General features: G+C 45.2%; 1 protein-coding gene across 1 annotated transcript; it reads left to right on the top strand.

Moving 5' to 3' along the window:
- CTNNBL1 (catenin beta like 1) lies at positions 1 to 11,497 on the top strand. The gene is made up of 16 exons (XM_053453630.1): positions 1 to 115; positions 4,885 to 5,049; positions 5,505 to 5,611; positions 5,747 to 5,886; positions 6,165 to 6,262; positions 6,360 to 6,453; positions 7,241 to 7,332; positions 7,507 to 7,579; positions 8,030 to 8,088; positions 8,534 to 8,682; positions 8,933 to 9,114; positions 9,315 to 9,412; positions 9,547 to 9,627; positions 9,766 to 9,903; positions 10,759 to 10,831; positions 11,051 to 11,497. The coding sequence occupies exons 1-16, from the start codon at positions 86 to 88 to the stop codon at positions 11,137 to 11,139; spliced, it is 1,668 nt and encodes a 555-aa protein (XP_053309605.1). The 5' UTR covers positions 1 to 85; the 3' UTR covers positions 11,140 to 11,497.
- Positions 11,498 to 13,617: the final 2,120 nt, after the last annotated feature.

Raw genomic sequence — 13,617 nt, 5'->3', positions numbered from 1 at the left:
ACGGCGGGCGCGTTACGCTTTACGGCAGCAAGCTACGACGATTCGGAAGTGTCTTGCATTACGTCGGCGAGGCGGTGTGGTAAGAATGGACGTCGGGGAGCTGCTTCGGTATCAGGTAAGGCCGGTAAACCTCAGGGGGTAGCGGGGAAATGGGTCGGAAATGGAGCACGGGAACCGGAAGGGGAAGCAGAATAAAGACCAGGGATGCCGAGGAGATGCCCGGCAGTAATATACGCAGCACCGTGTATAGAACATGTGCCCTTATACCGAGCATTTATATACCAGTGTGTTATATTTAATGCGTTTATAATGCCTGTAGTGACCTGCCCTGCTGCAGCCTTCACATAATACCCGGGTGACAACGAGTATGTACTCAGTGCTGTGTAATAATGTATTATTATTATTATTATTATTATACCTGTTACAGTATGCAGAGCATGGTGTATAATGTATGCCTGTTACAGGGTATAGGCATTCGGGGGTCACTATGCAGTGCAGTATGTTGATGCGTGGGGTACATTCTCAGGTACAAGGAGCGCGGCCGGCTGAGAGTTGTGGAAGTTACGGATTCCACGGTGCGCTCATTTCTAGCGTATACGTAACATGCGCAGCAGCAAGGAGACGCGAGATCGTGCAAACGTGCCCAAAAAGTGCAATAATTAACAAAAAAAGACAATATTTATTGGAGTCCGTCAGTCGTACCAAAGATATATAAATTATGCAAATAAAAAGGCATATATCTATCTATGTAACGGCAATTATGGTGCAAAGTGGTCTTATTGCCATGACAACCCAGTCAAACGCTTCAAACAGCAGGAACTTGAGTAAACGACCACTCTGCACAAGATCTGTTCTCCCCGATCCACCCCGTCCGGGTCGCATAGCGCTGCGTGTCCGGTCACAATATTCACCGATACTTTGTATGGCCGCTCGCAAACCTACGGAGACGCCCGAACTCGCCCCGTGCCGCGGGACGCACGTTAGCATTTTAAATACTATGTATCGGTCCGGGAATTATTCTACAAAATAAATCAGAATAACATAAATAAGTAAGCGTTTTTTTTTGATGAATGCAGCTTCCGGCTGGTCTGGACCCAGCACAGACGTGGGATACGATCTGGTACGGCGGGGTGAAAAAACTTATCGTGGGTGGCTGGAGAGATAAGAAGATCGCTCTCAGCCACCAGGAGACATTAGCTCCATTAAAAAGCCACACAGACATTATGCTTACATGAAGCGGGATACCAGACGGCTCCTTAAGGCCGCATTTAAATGTAAATAAGCTTTCGCCGAATTCCAATTCAACTCGAACGTGTGATCTCTGTGCATGCATTAAAGCCTGACTGATGCTGTATCGCAGTACAAACGATTTCATTTCGCATTTAACCCTCGCTCAGACAGCGTTAGGTTTCCCAGCCTTGATTGGTACAGTCTGGATGTGACCATTATGGATCAGAGGGGGTGTACACTGGCGGATGTGGCCATTGAGCTGGCACGCGGTTAGCGCTCGGGTATATCGATGACGTCCTCCAGCTCGTGAGGTCTCACCGAAGGTCTCGTTTGCCTCGTGTCCTTGCCGAGTATAAAACTACGGAGCTCAGTAGGCTTTGGGTTCCTCGGTTGGCCGGTCCAGAGACAACCGGGACCCGTGTCGGGTATACTGGTGTTTAAAGCTGTTTCCAGGCACGGGGAAACGGTTCAAACAAATGATCTTTTATTCATGTAGCGCCAGCGGTTCCCGCAGCGCTTCGTACAGTCCCTACTTTCAAAGGGTCTGACAAAACTAGAACCGACGGATAAAATAAGATAAAGAGCACCCGCCTCATAAACAAACTAAAAGCATCAGTCATGCCGTTTATTCCATTAAATTTAATGAGTCCACTTACAGCCTCCCAGTACCCTGTATGATGTTTCCGTGTGATGATCCCTATAGCCTGCATGATGTTTCCGTGTGATGATCCCTATAGCCTGCATGATGTTTCCGTGTGATGATCCCTATAGCCTGCATGATGTTTCCGTGTGATGATCCCTATAGCCTGCATGATGTTTCCATGTGATGATCCCTATAGCCTGTATGATGTTTCCGTGTGATGATCCCTGTAGCCTATAGCAGGGGCGTCCAACATGCAGCCCTCCAGCTGTTGCAGGACTACATCTTCCATAATGCTTTTTCAGCTAAGGGGCTGGCTGAGGAGTATGGGAGATGTAGTCCTGCAGCAGCTGGAGGGCCGCAGGTTGGACGCCCCTGGCCTATAGGGAGGTCCTGCATGAAAAGTGACATATTGCGTATTCCTGACATCTGCCTTCCCCCTGCCTTCGGAACATAAAATTGAACTCTCCATACGCTGTAATTAATAACTTTTAATTAAACCCCATAAACGGCCTCTGAGGGCGGCGAGCGGACAGAAGGTATCCTCTCACTCACGAAATCCCAGCGGTTCTTCCGATCGCTGGAGTAAGCTGGCAGGGCGAGATTAGTGAGCGGCTAACATGGGGCATGAATTATTAATCACCAAATTGCCATTCGTATCCCGAGCAGGGTACGGCCTCGTTCCGCAAGCCCATGCCTCATCCTTAATTGCTTATCTTTTTTTACGAAATGTTATTAAGTTTTATTAAGAATTTCAGAGGGAACCCATACCCGCTATTCTATATCCCACGAAAGAAGCCTTGCGAACAATAAATACATATTAACGTATTAAAAACGTTTTTAAGTAAATAATTTGCATTCGTTAAACCAGAAACCGGGAAAATTGAAATGATTTGCTTAAATCGTCTGTATGGCAAATGGATATGGGGGGGGGGGCGATCAGAAAGTTTGCCAGCAAACCGTCAGCGGCTCCCGTTGAGCGGGATACGGCAGCTGCCTGTTTCCCCGAATGCTTTAAAATATGGATGCTGCGGTTGGAAGACAATCTGACGGTTCAGTCATCCGCTGATCCCATCGTCGCTGCGTTGCCATTTCTCAAGCTGGCTGCAGGAACGCATTTGTCGAAGTCTCATGGTGTCTGTGTGACTGGCGGCAACTAGTGATCTAGAAAGCTGCCGTGATTAAACAAACAGTGCCTTTTTTATGAATGGTTACATATATACCATATATTAATTTATATATAATGCTACAGTTTAAACATTGTGGGTTTTTGTTTTTTAAAGAAAAGCACATTTTGTCCATTACAATAACATGAAATGGACAGAAATCCAGCGCAGACGGGGTTAATGTTGCAAATGAATATTGTAGCTGGAAACGGCTGATTTTTAATGGAATCTCTTCATAGGCGTACAGAAGCCCTTTATCACTCCCATCACTCCTGTGTTCCAATGGCCCTTTATCACTCCCATCACTCCTGTGTTCCAATGGCCATTTATCACTCCCATCACTCCTGTGTTCCAATGGCCATTTATCACTCCCATCACTCCTGTGTTCCAATGGCCCTTTATCACTCCCATCACTCCTGTGTTCCAATGGCCCTTTATCACTCCCATCACTCCTGTGTTCCAATGGCCCTTTATCACTCCCATCACTCCTGTGTTCCAATGGCCCTTTATCACTCCCATCACTCCTGTGTTCCAATGGCCCTTTATCACTCCCATCACTCCTGTGTTCCAATGGCCATTTATCACCCCCATCACTCCTGTGTTCCAATGGCCCTTTATCACTCCCATCACGCCTGTGTTCCAATGGCCCTTTATCACTCCCATCACTCCTGTGTTCCAATGGCCCTTTATCACTCCCATCACTCCTGTGTTCCAACGGCACGTTGTGTTCCCTGATCCAAGTTTAAGTTTAAAAGCTTAATTGATGGTTAGAATTGTAATTGTTACAGCTAGAAATGACCTTGTTTTCCACGGTGACCCCAAACTTGTGAACCCCCTCCCTTGTTGGATTAAAAGGCAGCCCCCTCAGATATCCGCGTACTTGGTATTCAGTGGAAAGGTCCGTTTCAATGAGCCCATGGATCTTAGCCTTCCCGGCTGTGAGCCGCGTTTAATTTATTTCCCTTTCAGAACAAAACCCGCAGATTATGTTGTATTAGACATCCCTACTTAATACATATTTAAATCAAAAATGTTAAATCTGATAAATCTTTCATTTCACTTTGTTATCCTGTTACGTTGGCTAACAAGCCCGCTGCGTGTGTGACCCGGTTACTGATGCCCGTGGACTTTTAATATCCTTTTCGCTGACTCCGTAAGCAGTCAGAACACCCACCTTTAGCCGAACGGAGACTATTAACCCCCCGGCGCGGACGTGTTTAGCGCAGGGCTATCGGTGTGGATCCCGGGTGATGGGGCCACTATCCGTGTTCTATGTGACTAGAGCAGCATGCAAATCACGTCAACGTATTCCTGCTTCTGCAAACGTACAGAAACATAGGGAATAAACTCGTAAATGGGGCGCTGCCCGAGCGCGGCCTCGTCACCCAGGAAGTAAATGGATCCTAAAGGGATTACCAACGGTATTCGATGTGCAACGGTCCAGCCTCAAAGAATGATCCAGATACGCAGTTGGCGCCGGCACGGCTGGAAACGGCCTTATTGCCTGTCTGCAACCAGCTTTGTTTGGCACCCAACTGTCGGAAAATCAGAAACGCCAATCGGGCCATGAAAAGTTTCTTGATGGCCTCTTTATGTCACAATTTGAGACCTTTTCCCCCGTTGTGTTGAAGAACCGATTCCATGTTGCGTTACTCGTTCTAACTGTCTCAGCTTGAGGTTTTTTTTTTTTTTTGGGTAGATTAAGACCGCGTTCCTTTCACTTTTTCCTCCGGCTACATAAGACGTAGCGTTTAGAGGCAAAGGGTTATGATCATCGTTATGATTGTACGGAGAAGCTTGTTGGATTTTAATCATTTTTAATAATCTGACCTTTTTATTGTCGTGTAGCCAGACAGAGGGACGAAACGAGGGCGCGATGATGACCCAGAAGAGGTGAAAGCGGAAAGGCCAAAGAAGGAACGAGGAGGGAGCAGAAACTGGCGCCGCGAGGAAAAAGAGGAAAAAGTAGCGCTGGACGACGCGGCTGGAGATGGTGATGAAGACGATGAGGAGGTGAAAGACTAAGGAAATTGTTAATTAGTCACTTGTGGTAAAATGACTGTTCTTAACTCCTTTACTCCATCTATTGCCGGGAGGGGCTTTAGACATTAATGCAGAGGCTGCGGGGCGATGTCCGCTGGTAAAGTACGTTGGGTTTTTTCCTCTTAAATGTTATTTTATTGAAGAAATAGATTCACATAAAATGATTACAAGTGAACAAGAATCCAAGGAATGCATCGACGTTCCATACAATCCTAGATGGTTAGGAGCCATGGATGTAACATTTCAACGTTAAATATTATCTGCAGATAAGACTCGCATGAAGATGGCTTTATTATTTCCGTTGCTTTCAATCAGCTGGGGAAGTGAAAGTTTGCTGTCTGCGGGGCTTGAGTTATTATTTGTTGGCCTGGTCGTACATTTGGTGCGCTGTCACAGATGGTTTATATGCTCTCTTCTTTGCTCAGGTGGAGCCTCTGGATGAAGGAGCAGTGAAAAGGATGATCCTCACGTTTGAGAAGAGATCCTACAAAAACCAGGAACTGCGGATCAAATTCCCTGACAACCCCGAGAAGTGAGCACGGCGATGAATATTTGAATATTGTCATTTAGCTTACCTGCTATCCCCTCCCAAACCGAGCGTCTCTCTACCCCGCCTAAACAGTTATGTCCTCGCGCTGCTCTCACCGGCCTTTCCTTTACTTTTCAGGTTCATGGAGTCCGAGCTGGACCTGAATGACATCATACAGGAGATGCACGTGATCGCCACCATACCTGACCAATACCACCTGCTGGTGGAGCTCAACGCTGTGCAGTCACTTCTGGGCCTCTTGGGGCATGAAAATACTGATATCCTTAACGCTAAAGACAGATATGCATGGGATCGATTAGAGAAGCTGCTGCTGGGTAGGCTGGGCAGACCGGTCTGCAGTCATTGACAGATTGATGAGGGCAGCTCAGTTGTTGTCATGCGCCCATGTGCACATATAAGCGTTGTATGTTCCCCGCATGCTTATGACAAAGTTGGCCTGCTTGCTGGACACACACCACATGTTGCTGTGTTAAGGATCTAATGGTATCCGTAGGAACCAAATTACTTTAGACATATTTTTTCCTTAGCGTGCCACATGTATGTATAGCTGTGGTTGATCTGCTGCAGGAACTCACAGATATAGATACGTTGCATGAGAGTGAGGAGGGAGCCCAGGTCCTTATAGATGCCTTGGTAAGTATGTCAGGATTATTCCCACTTCATTTAGTTGGGCTTAAATTTATGATCGTTCCCATTGAATGACCTCTGCATAAACTCTTTGTGCTCGCAGGTCGAGGGACAGATTGTGGCGCTCTTGGTGCAGAATCTGGAGCGTCTGGATGAGTCTGTTAAGGAAGAAGCAGATGGTGTACACAATACTTTGGGTATGATCCTGTATTACTTACTCTCTTCCCTCCGCCAGAACATTTGATCGAAGCCCCCTTTCCGTCTCCTCCATAGGATAGTTATTAAAGAAAGTTCCTTCCTACCTGTCTGGGCCTGGCTTGTCCCGGCAAGTAATAATTTGCCAGTAAACCCGTGAGTTTTAAATGCTCGTGTTTACATGTTCCTTAGAAAATAGAGATAGCAAACCAATATTCGGAGCTTCCATGGTGGGAAAAGGGGTGAAAGTGGATGTCCCAAATCCTACATTGTCCAGTGCTATACACCAAACACACCCGTGTAACTGTGTTTTAAAGATTTAAGTAAGAAATTTACTTGTAATAACTGAACATGTGTATAACGTGGGGAAAGCATCCTTAACTTCCATTAGGTAGATTTATTACACAATTTTAGTGCTGCTAAAAGCCTTGATGGCAGTGGTTTCACTAGTGACCCACCAGACCAAAGCTTAGACTTTTATTTAATGCAGGGGAGCCAACTAGCGGACCCTCTGTTTTCATGGTTGACTAGCAGGATAGATATATCTTGGTGGCTGGGCATTATGGTAGGTGTAGATCCATGCCAACTGTAAAGCTTACCCTAAACTTATGGCTTCTGCCCGCCCATACCACGCTCTACTTAGGGGAACAAACTTACTTTTCTTTCATTTTATGACATTATGTGCAATGTAAGTAAGACACTTTATGGTGGGTTGTTTTTGAATGATTGTTCCTTGGGTCATTGCCCCTTAGCCTCACCATTAAGTCTCAATTCTCCTTTCTCGTCCAGCGATCATTGAGAACATGACTGAATTTCGTCCTGAGATATGTTCCGAGGCTGCTCAGCAAGGTCTCCTCCAGTGGCTTCTTAAGAGGTTGAAGGTGCGTAATCTGTGTCCATTCTGACCTCACCTGTCTGCATTGTCTTCCTTGGGACTTCCTCAGGCCTCCTATCCCTGTTAACCCCGTAGCTCCCGTATGGAGATATCTCTGAGGGTCTGCGGAACGCTAATTATTTTTATCATTTTTCTTTAACTTTGATTCTGTCTTCTAAAGGCTAAAATGCCGTTTGATGCCAACAAGTTGTACTGCAGTGAGATCCTGGCCATCCTTCTACAGAACAATGATGGTGATCTTTACTTTATATTTTCTCTACGTATTGATTTCCTATAGTCTGCTTTTGTTTTTCATTTAATGTTCTGTATTTCTTGCTCCTAGCCTTTAAATCCTTGGCTACAGAACCTTTACTGACCTCCCTTTTGTTATCAATAAATCCTTCTTTCTAAACTCCTTTCACTTTGTCTCTCGTCGGATTTTTACTGCTGTCTTCCTTTCATTCTTTTTAGTTTTCTGTTTTTTTTTTTCTTCAGCACTGTAATTATTCTTTCTCCTCTCTCCCATCTTTCTGAGCTTCTCTCTCAATTACTCTCCCATCCTTTTCTGTCTTGTTCTTCTGTTCTCTCCACCTCCCCTTTTCTGTCTCGTGTAGCACCTTGCACCTCTCCCCTGTCACCCTTTATTGATTCTCCCTGCTGATAGATCTATTCTTCAGCTCTGACATTATCTCCCTCTCTCTCAGACACTCGGGAACTCCTCGGAGAACGAGACGGAATAGATGTGCTGCTTCAGCAGTTATCGGTGAGTGCCTCCCTGCCCGCTCAGACCCTGGCATCCCTCCGAGCGCCGTGGCAGACTGCTGTCTCAGCAATGTTAATGCTCGCTTACCCATGTCATTAACTTTACCCCCAACTCTCTAGCTACTCCACCCCTTCCCAAGAAACTCATTATTACTTTAGCTTCAATGTCCCCACCTTCGACATTCTGAGGATCTCCTGAAAATTAAACCTCCTACTCCTTTTTTTGTTGCTATCCCCCTTGCTTCTTTCCATTTACCGTCACCGTATCTCTGATTTAAACTTGGCTCGAGAGTCTCAGAAGAATAATTTGCCAACCAGTTAGCCTGTGATTGCAATTAAATGTCTGCCTTTATCGTGTACTAATCTTTTGCGCCTTATGCTGTAACCTCTGTTGGCTGGGGAAGGGTACCAGCAGCCAAAAATGACATAGATCCCTCCTTAAATAGGTGTTTAAGCGCCATGATCCCAGCACGGCAGAGGAGCAGGAGATGATGGAAAATCTGTTTGATGCCCTGTGCTCGTGTCTGATGCTCAGCAGCAACCGGGAACGGTTCTTAAAAGGAGAAGGCTTGCAGCTCATGAATTTAATGCTCAGGTTAGTGTTGGTGACAACGGTTTAACGTCATGGTGGGTGTTGTGTGGTCAGGGTGGAATCACAGGGTAACTGGCTCTATTGTGTTGGTGGAAGATCAACACCGAGGTTACATGAGTCTTTGAACTTTGCCTTAAGGGATAGAAGAACTTCATATAGTACGGTGGGGAGGCTAGGCCACAGCGTTTGTGCCACATATATGTTTGAGTTACAGGCTGTGATCGATTCCCATTCTACTTCTATGCCTTTGCAGAGAAAAGAAGATGTCTCGCTGCAGTGCCCTCAAGGTACTAGATCATGCCATGATTGGCCCCGAGGGGACCGATAACTGCCACAAATTTGTGGACATCCTTGGCCTGCGGACGATCTTCCCGCTTTTCATGAAATCCCCCAAAAAGATGAAGAAGTCCGGTGTCTCTGAGAAGGAGCACGAGGGTAAGGAAGGATCTGACAATGAAACATGAAGCATAGTTGGCGATACCAGCCGTTCATGCGCGAGTGGAGCTCGGAACCACATGTTTTTAGGACGTAATTTCATTGAGTCTCTATTCTTTATGGTTTTTTCATCTTAGTCCGTATTTCTTTTATTAGTTAAAACGTATCTATGAATGAATGCTTTGTCCCCATCTTAACAGAGCACGTCTGCTCCATCCTGGCCTCTCTACTGCGGAATCTGAGGGGACAGCAGAGAACACGTCTTATCAACAAGTTCACAGAGAACGACAGTGAGAAGGTGAGCGTCCGGCCCCCGCTCTTCTGACTTCCAAAAACGTGCTTATCCCCGATACTTTCATCCACTTGTCTTTCATCCCCTCCGACTTCATGTACTTCTGTTTTGGTTCCTGATGGATTCCTTCTCTCCCCAAGGTGGACCGTCTCATGGAGCTTTACTTCAAGTATCTGGATGCTGTGCGGGCGGCCGACAAGAGAATAGAGGGAGAGAAACATGTGAGTATCGGTGGGGTCGTTCCTTGCTCTATTCTTCCACAGCAGTATAATACTCGCTCCTTCGCTCGGAAGCCCCCCTAGTCCTACCGACCTCATTTTGTGTATCCTCTTCTCTCTCGCCCTGCCTCTCCCCCTCAGGATATGGTGAAACGTGGCGAGATTTTGGATGATGATCTCGAAGAGGAGTTCTACCTCCGCAGACTCGACGCTGGACTTTTCTTGCTGCAGCTGCTGTGCTATATCATAGCGGAGCTTTGCAACGCAAGCGTACCACAGGTAACTACAGCAAGTCCATGCGTGCGCGCTTTACTAACCCCTCCGGGTGGGATTCCTCGGTCTTAGGTGGGATGCTCAGAATGAGAAAGCTAAAACTTGCTTTTTTTAAATTATTTTATTTTTAACCCCAATGAACTGTGTATAACCGGCGCTGCTCACTCCCTTAGAACACAATTTCTATTTTTGGTCATTTTAATTATTTTTAATTATTATTATTATTATTATTCTATATTTCAGGTAAAGCACAGTTTCTGATGCTGTGTATAATGCCTTTTCTGTCCCTTATGGGAGTAACTATTTCTTAATGTAATATATCTATCTGCCAGCTTACCAATTAAACAGATATGTATGTTATAAAACATATGCAACCTCTCTTGGATATTCTAGTGTTTGCTGTGCGCTCGCCGTTTGAATCTTTAACACAGCTATTCACGTCTGGGTTGCTGTTGCTATAGCAGCATTTTGCACCATAAATTACATGTCGGATCGTATAATGAGAGATCGGTTCTCTATTTTACTCCAGGAATCACCCGATCTGCAGGTTGCTTTCTTTAGAATGACTCTGTGTGTTTGTGTTACATTTGTTTGCTAAACACCCAAGCAGCACCCAAGGGTATTCTCTTTGGGGTATATATAGAAAGAACTGTCTATGATAGTAAAAATGATAAATTATATGAAAACTCTGGTTCATTAATGATTATTCTTCATGTGTTCATCTTTGCCGTGTCCTCATACAGGTATGCACTTAGTTAGGGAGTTATGTATACAACAGCTGTAACTACGTCGCCGGTTGTCGGCTCTCCTGTCTGAATGCCCAGAAACGCTAATTCTCATTTGCTTTATTACTCTTTCCAGGTCCGTCAACGAGTGATGCAAATTTTAAGTATGAGAGGCAGCTCTATCAAGATTCTGAGGCACGTTCTGAAAGGTGAGTGCTCTGCACAAGTGTTTAAAGAACTGTACAAGGTCCTTCGTGCCTTTTATGTTGGCCCGTGGCCGGAGACATCACTAGCAGTGGTTATATGAAGCATACAACTGATCTAGTAAGGTGTGGATGGTGGAGTACAGTTGGTGGAGTTATGGGGATTATAGGTCCTCTCCGCCTTGCTGCGTTCTTCGCTAATAACCTCTCCACCTCTCTTTGCAGAATATTCTGAGAGCATCGGCGACGGGAAGAATGCAGAGTTCCGGGAGAGCGAGCAGAAGCGGATCCTGGAGCTGATGGAGACTTTGTAGAATATTCCCCCAAACACAAGTTCATAGCATCGGAGCGCGACCCTGCTGTGTACGGCAAGTGGCACTGCGCCATAAGACTGTGAAATTACAGATAAACAATAATGTTCCCCCGTAAAGCCAACACGGAATGGATAGAACCAATACTTCCTACACCTAATGCACCGTAAGACCATCACGTGATGGATATACCCCGTACTGCACCAGGAAGCCATTGTGTGGCCGATATAATGGGTAGTGCGCCATACCTTTGTATATAATTTGTTTTCCATGTGTTTGCATATTTGTGGTCACTTAACATCTTTATTCCGGACTTCTTGTATGGGTATTTTTTTTTTAAATATAAAGTTCATACAAAGTCTTGTTGTGTTCTTTTATTTTTTGGCAAATATTTCAGACCTTTTGGTGCCGTCTCAAGTCGCCTTCAAACCATAGAAACGACTGAATTAAAAGTACAGGTGTGAGTACGCATCTCCCGCGGATCGATAAAGGGAAGGGAAACTGATTAAAATGATTAAAAAGCTGAAACTGTGGTTATCCACACTGCGTAATATAATAAAGTCCATGTAAGCCGGATCGCATCGTATTTTAGGTAGCAATGCGTAAATTATGTAACCATGGTTATAAATAAAATCATTTTTACTCGGTATTTTTAGAATACAGAGCGTGGCTATTTCCGGCAGTTGTCCGGCTCAACGCTTCTAACAGAGGTAACATCTGCGTCCTTCAGACCCCTGAGTCTGCAAATAACGCATTAGTACAAAAATACATAATTATAAATCGCAAAGTTTTTTTTCTTATTGTCGGTTCAGCTTAAATGGTAGCTTCACCCCCTCCCTGCTGTGAGCGCAGATCCTCGTATAAGATGAGACGCATGTAAAATACGCTAATGTTCAAATGTTTGGGGTCACTTAGAAATGTCCGGATTTTCCATGAAAACAGCTGATTGACCCCAAACTTTTGAACAGCAGGGTATGTTTGTGATGATCGTGTAAATGCTTCACGTGGCATCGCCTGTACAGATATCCGTAAGGTAGATAAGGTCCTGTCCGTCACTCTGTATCCTACATCTGTTTATTTTGTTCCGAAGCCCATCTTCGCTGTAACATCGAGCGCATCTTGTTTGTTCTGGTAGATTGTAGGCAGAGAGAAGTACACGAGGGATAAGACATCGGAGTGATCGCTGTTAATACAAAGATGAGTTCGCGGTAATGTGATCAGCGGAAGCGGATGGGGCTGATTATCAAAGCAAGAGATTAGGAGAAGGGATGAGCCGATCTGGAGTGTATCGATTACCAAAGCCGCTCGTCGACAGTTATTTGATCATACAGCTGCTGAGACATAAGGGATGGAAGGCGGGCTCCGGGGTATTTACTTTGGATTCACGTTGATAAATGTAAACGGCATCACAGAGAAATCGCTACTCTTTACATGTAGGGCAACGTTTACTTAGACGGGAGTGGAGAAGTGGAACTGCCTCCCTGCAGAAGCGACAGAGGCTTAAACTGTAAGGAAAAGGAATCCCATTGCAGTTAGTATTGATTATCCAAACCCCATCCCGAAATAATCATTTAGCGTGATTATTGTATGTTTATGTTGCACCAAACTAAGCCATGTGACACAAGCAGAATTTACCGATACGCTGAAAAGCTTTGTTGCCATAGCTGCAGAAAGAGATTTAGGTTTAAGCTGCTTTTTTATTTATTTTTTTTTTTTTTCAGAAAAGTCAGAAAAGCTTGAGTCTGCTTAGCGGAAAAGTCAATTCTCGTTAGCGTTTCTTAGCAAACATTGTCTTATTAAGGGCTCCGACGCTTGCCTGGGGGCTTTCTGTGTACAGGTCGATTATTTGGAAATAATGGAATTTCAAGAAACTATTTGGAACTTTCTCCAATCTGAACAAAAAAATGAAGGTTTGACTTTTCCTTTAACACAAAAAGCCAATGAATTGTGATTATATCTGTATATAGGATGCATTATAGAGCATGGGGGGGTACGTGGCAACCGTCTATAGCAGAAGCGTGTGGCATGGTGACGATTGTTACGTTATAAATACGCTGGAGAATTTTTCAGCGGTTGGGGATTTTTTATTCTTCGACTCGTTATTCTTTTGCATTATTTTACAGAGTCCGTGGCAGGGGAACGGTTAATTGCCCTCCTCCTCCTCCTCCTCTCGCTCCCCTGCCCTCCGTGTTCTGGTCGAAGCAGTGGTTGCCAACATACATGCGGTAATTGATAACCGAGCAGGAACCGAGAGACCGTTCCAGTCATTAAAATCGTATTAGCCTGCTTGGGCTCTCGAGAAACCAGGAGAAAGTGGGGGAGCGAGAGGAGCGAAAGGTGGAGGGGCCACTGGATGTTGCTAGGAAGGATGAGAATAGCCCTGCAGGCATTTAACCCCTTTGTGGCATGAAAAAAACCCACCTGGCGGAGAGGGAGGGAGGGCTAGAAGATTAGGAGTTTTGGTTCAATGCTTCGCATTGT

Source organism: Spea bombifrons, chromosome 13 (assembly GCF_027358695.1).
Source record: "Spea bombifrons isolate aSpeBom1 chromosome 13, aSpeBom1.2.pri, whole genome shotgun sequence".
In the NCBI taxonomy this organism is placed as follows: domain Eukaryota; kingdom Metazoa; phylum Chordata; class Amphibia; order Anura; family Pelobatidae; genus Spea; species Spea bombifrons.
The sequence above is the reverse complement of the archived record's forward strand: the minus strand, read 5'-3'. Positions and strand labels throughout refer to the sequence as shown.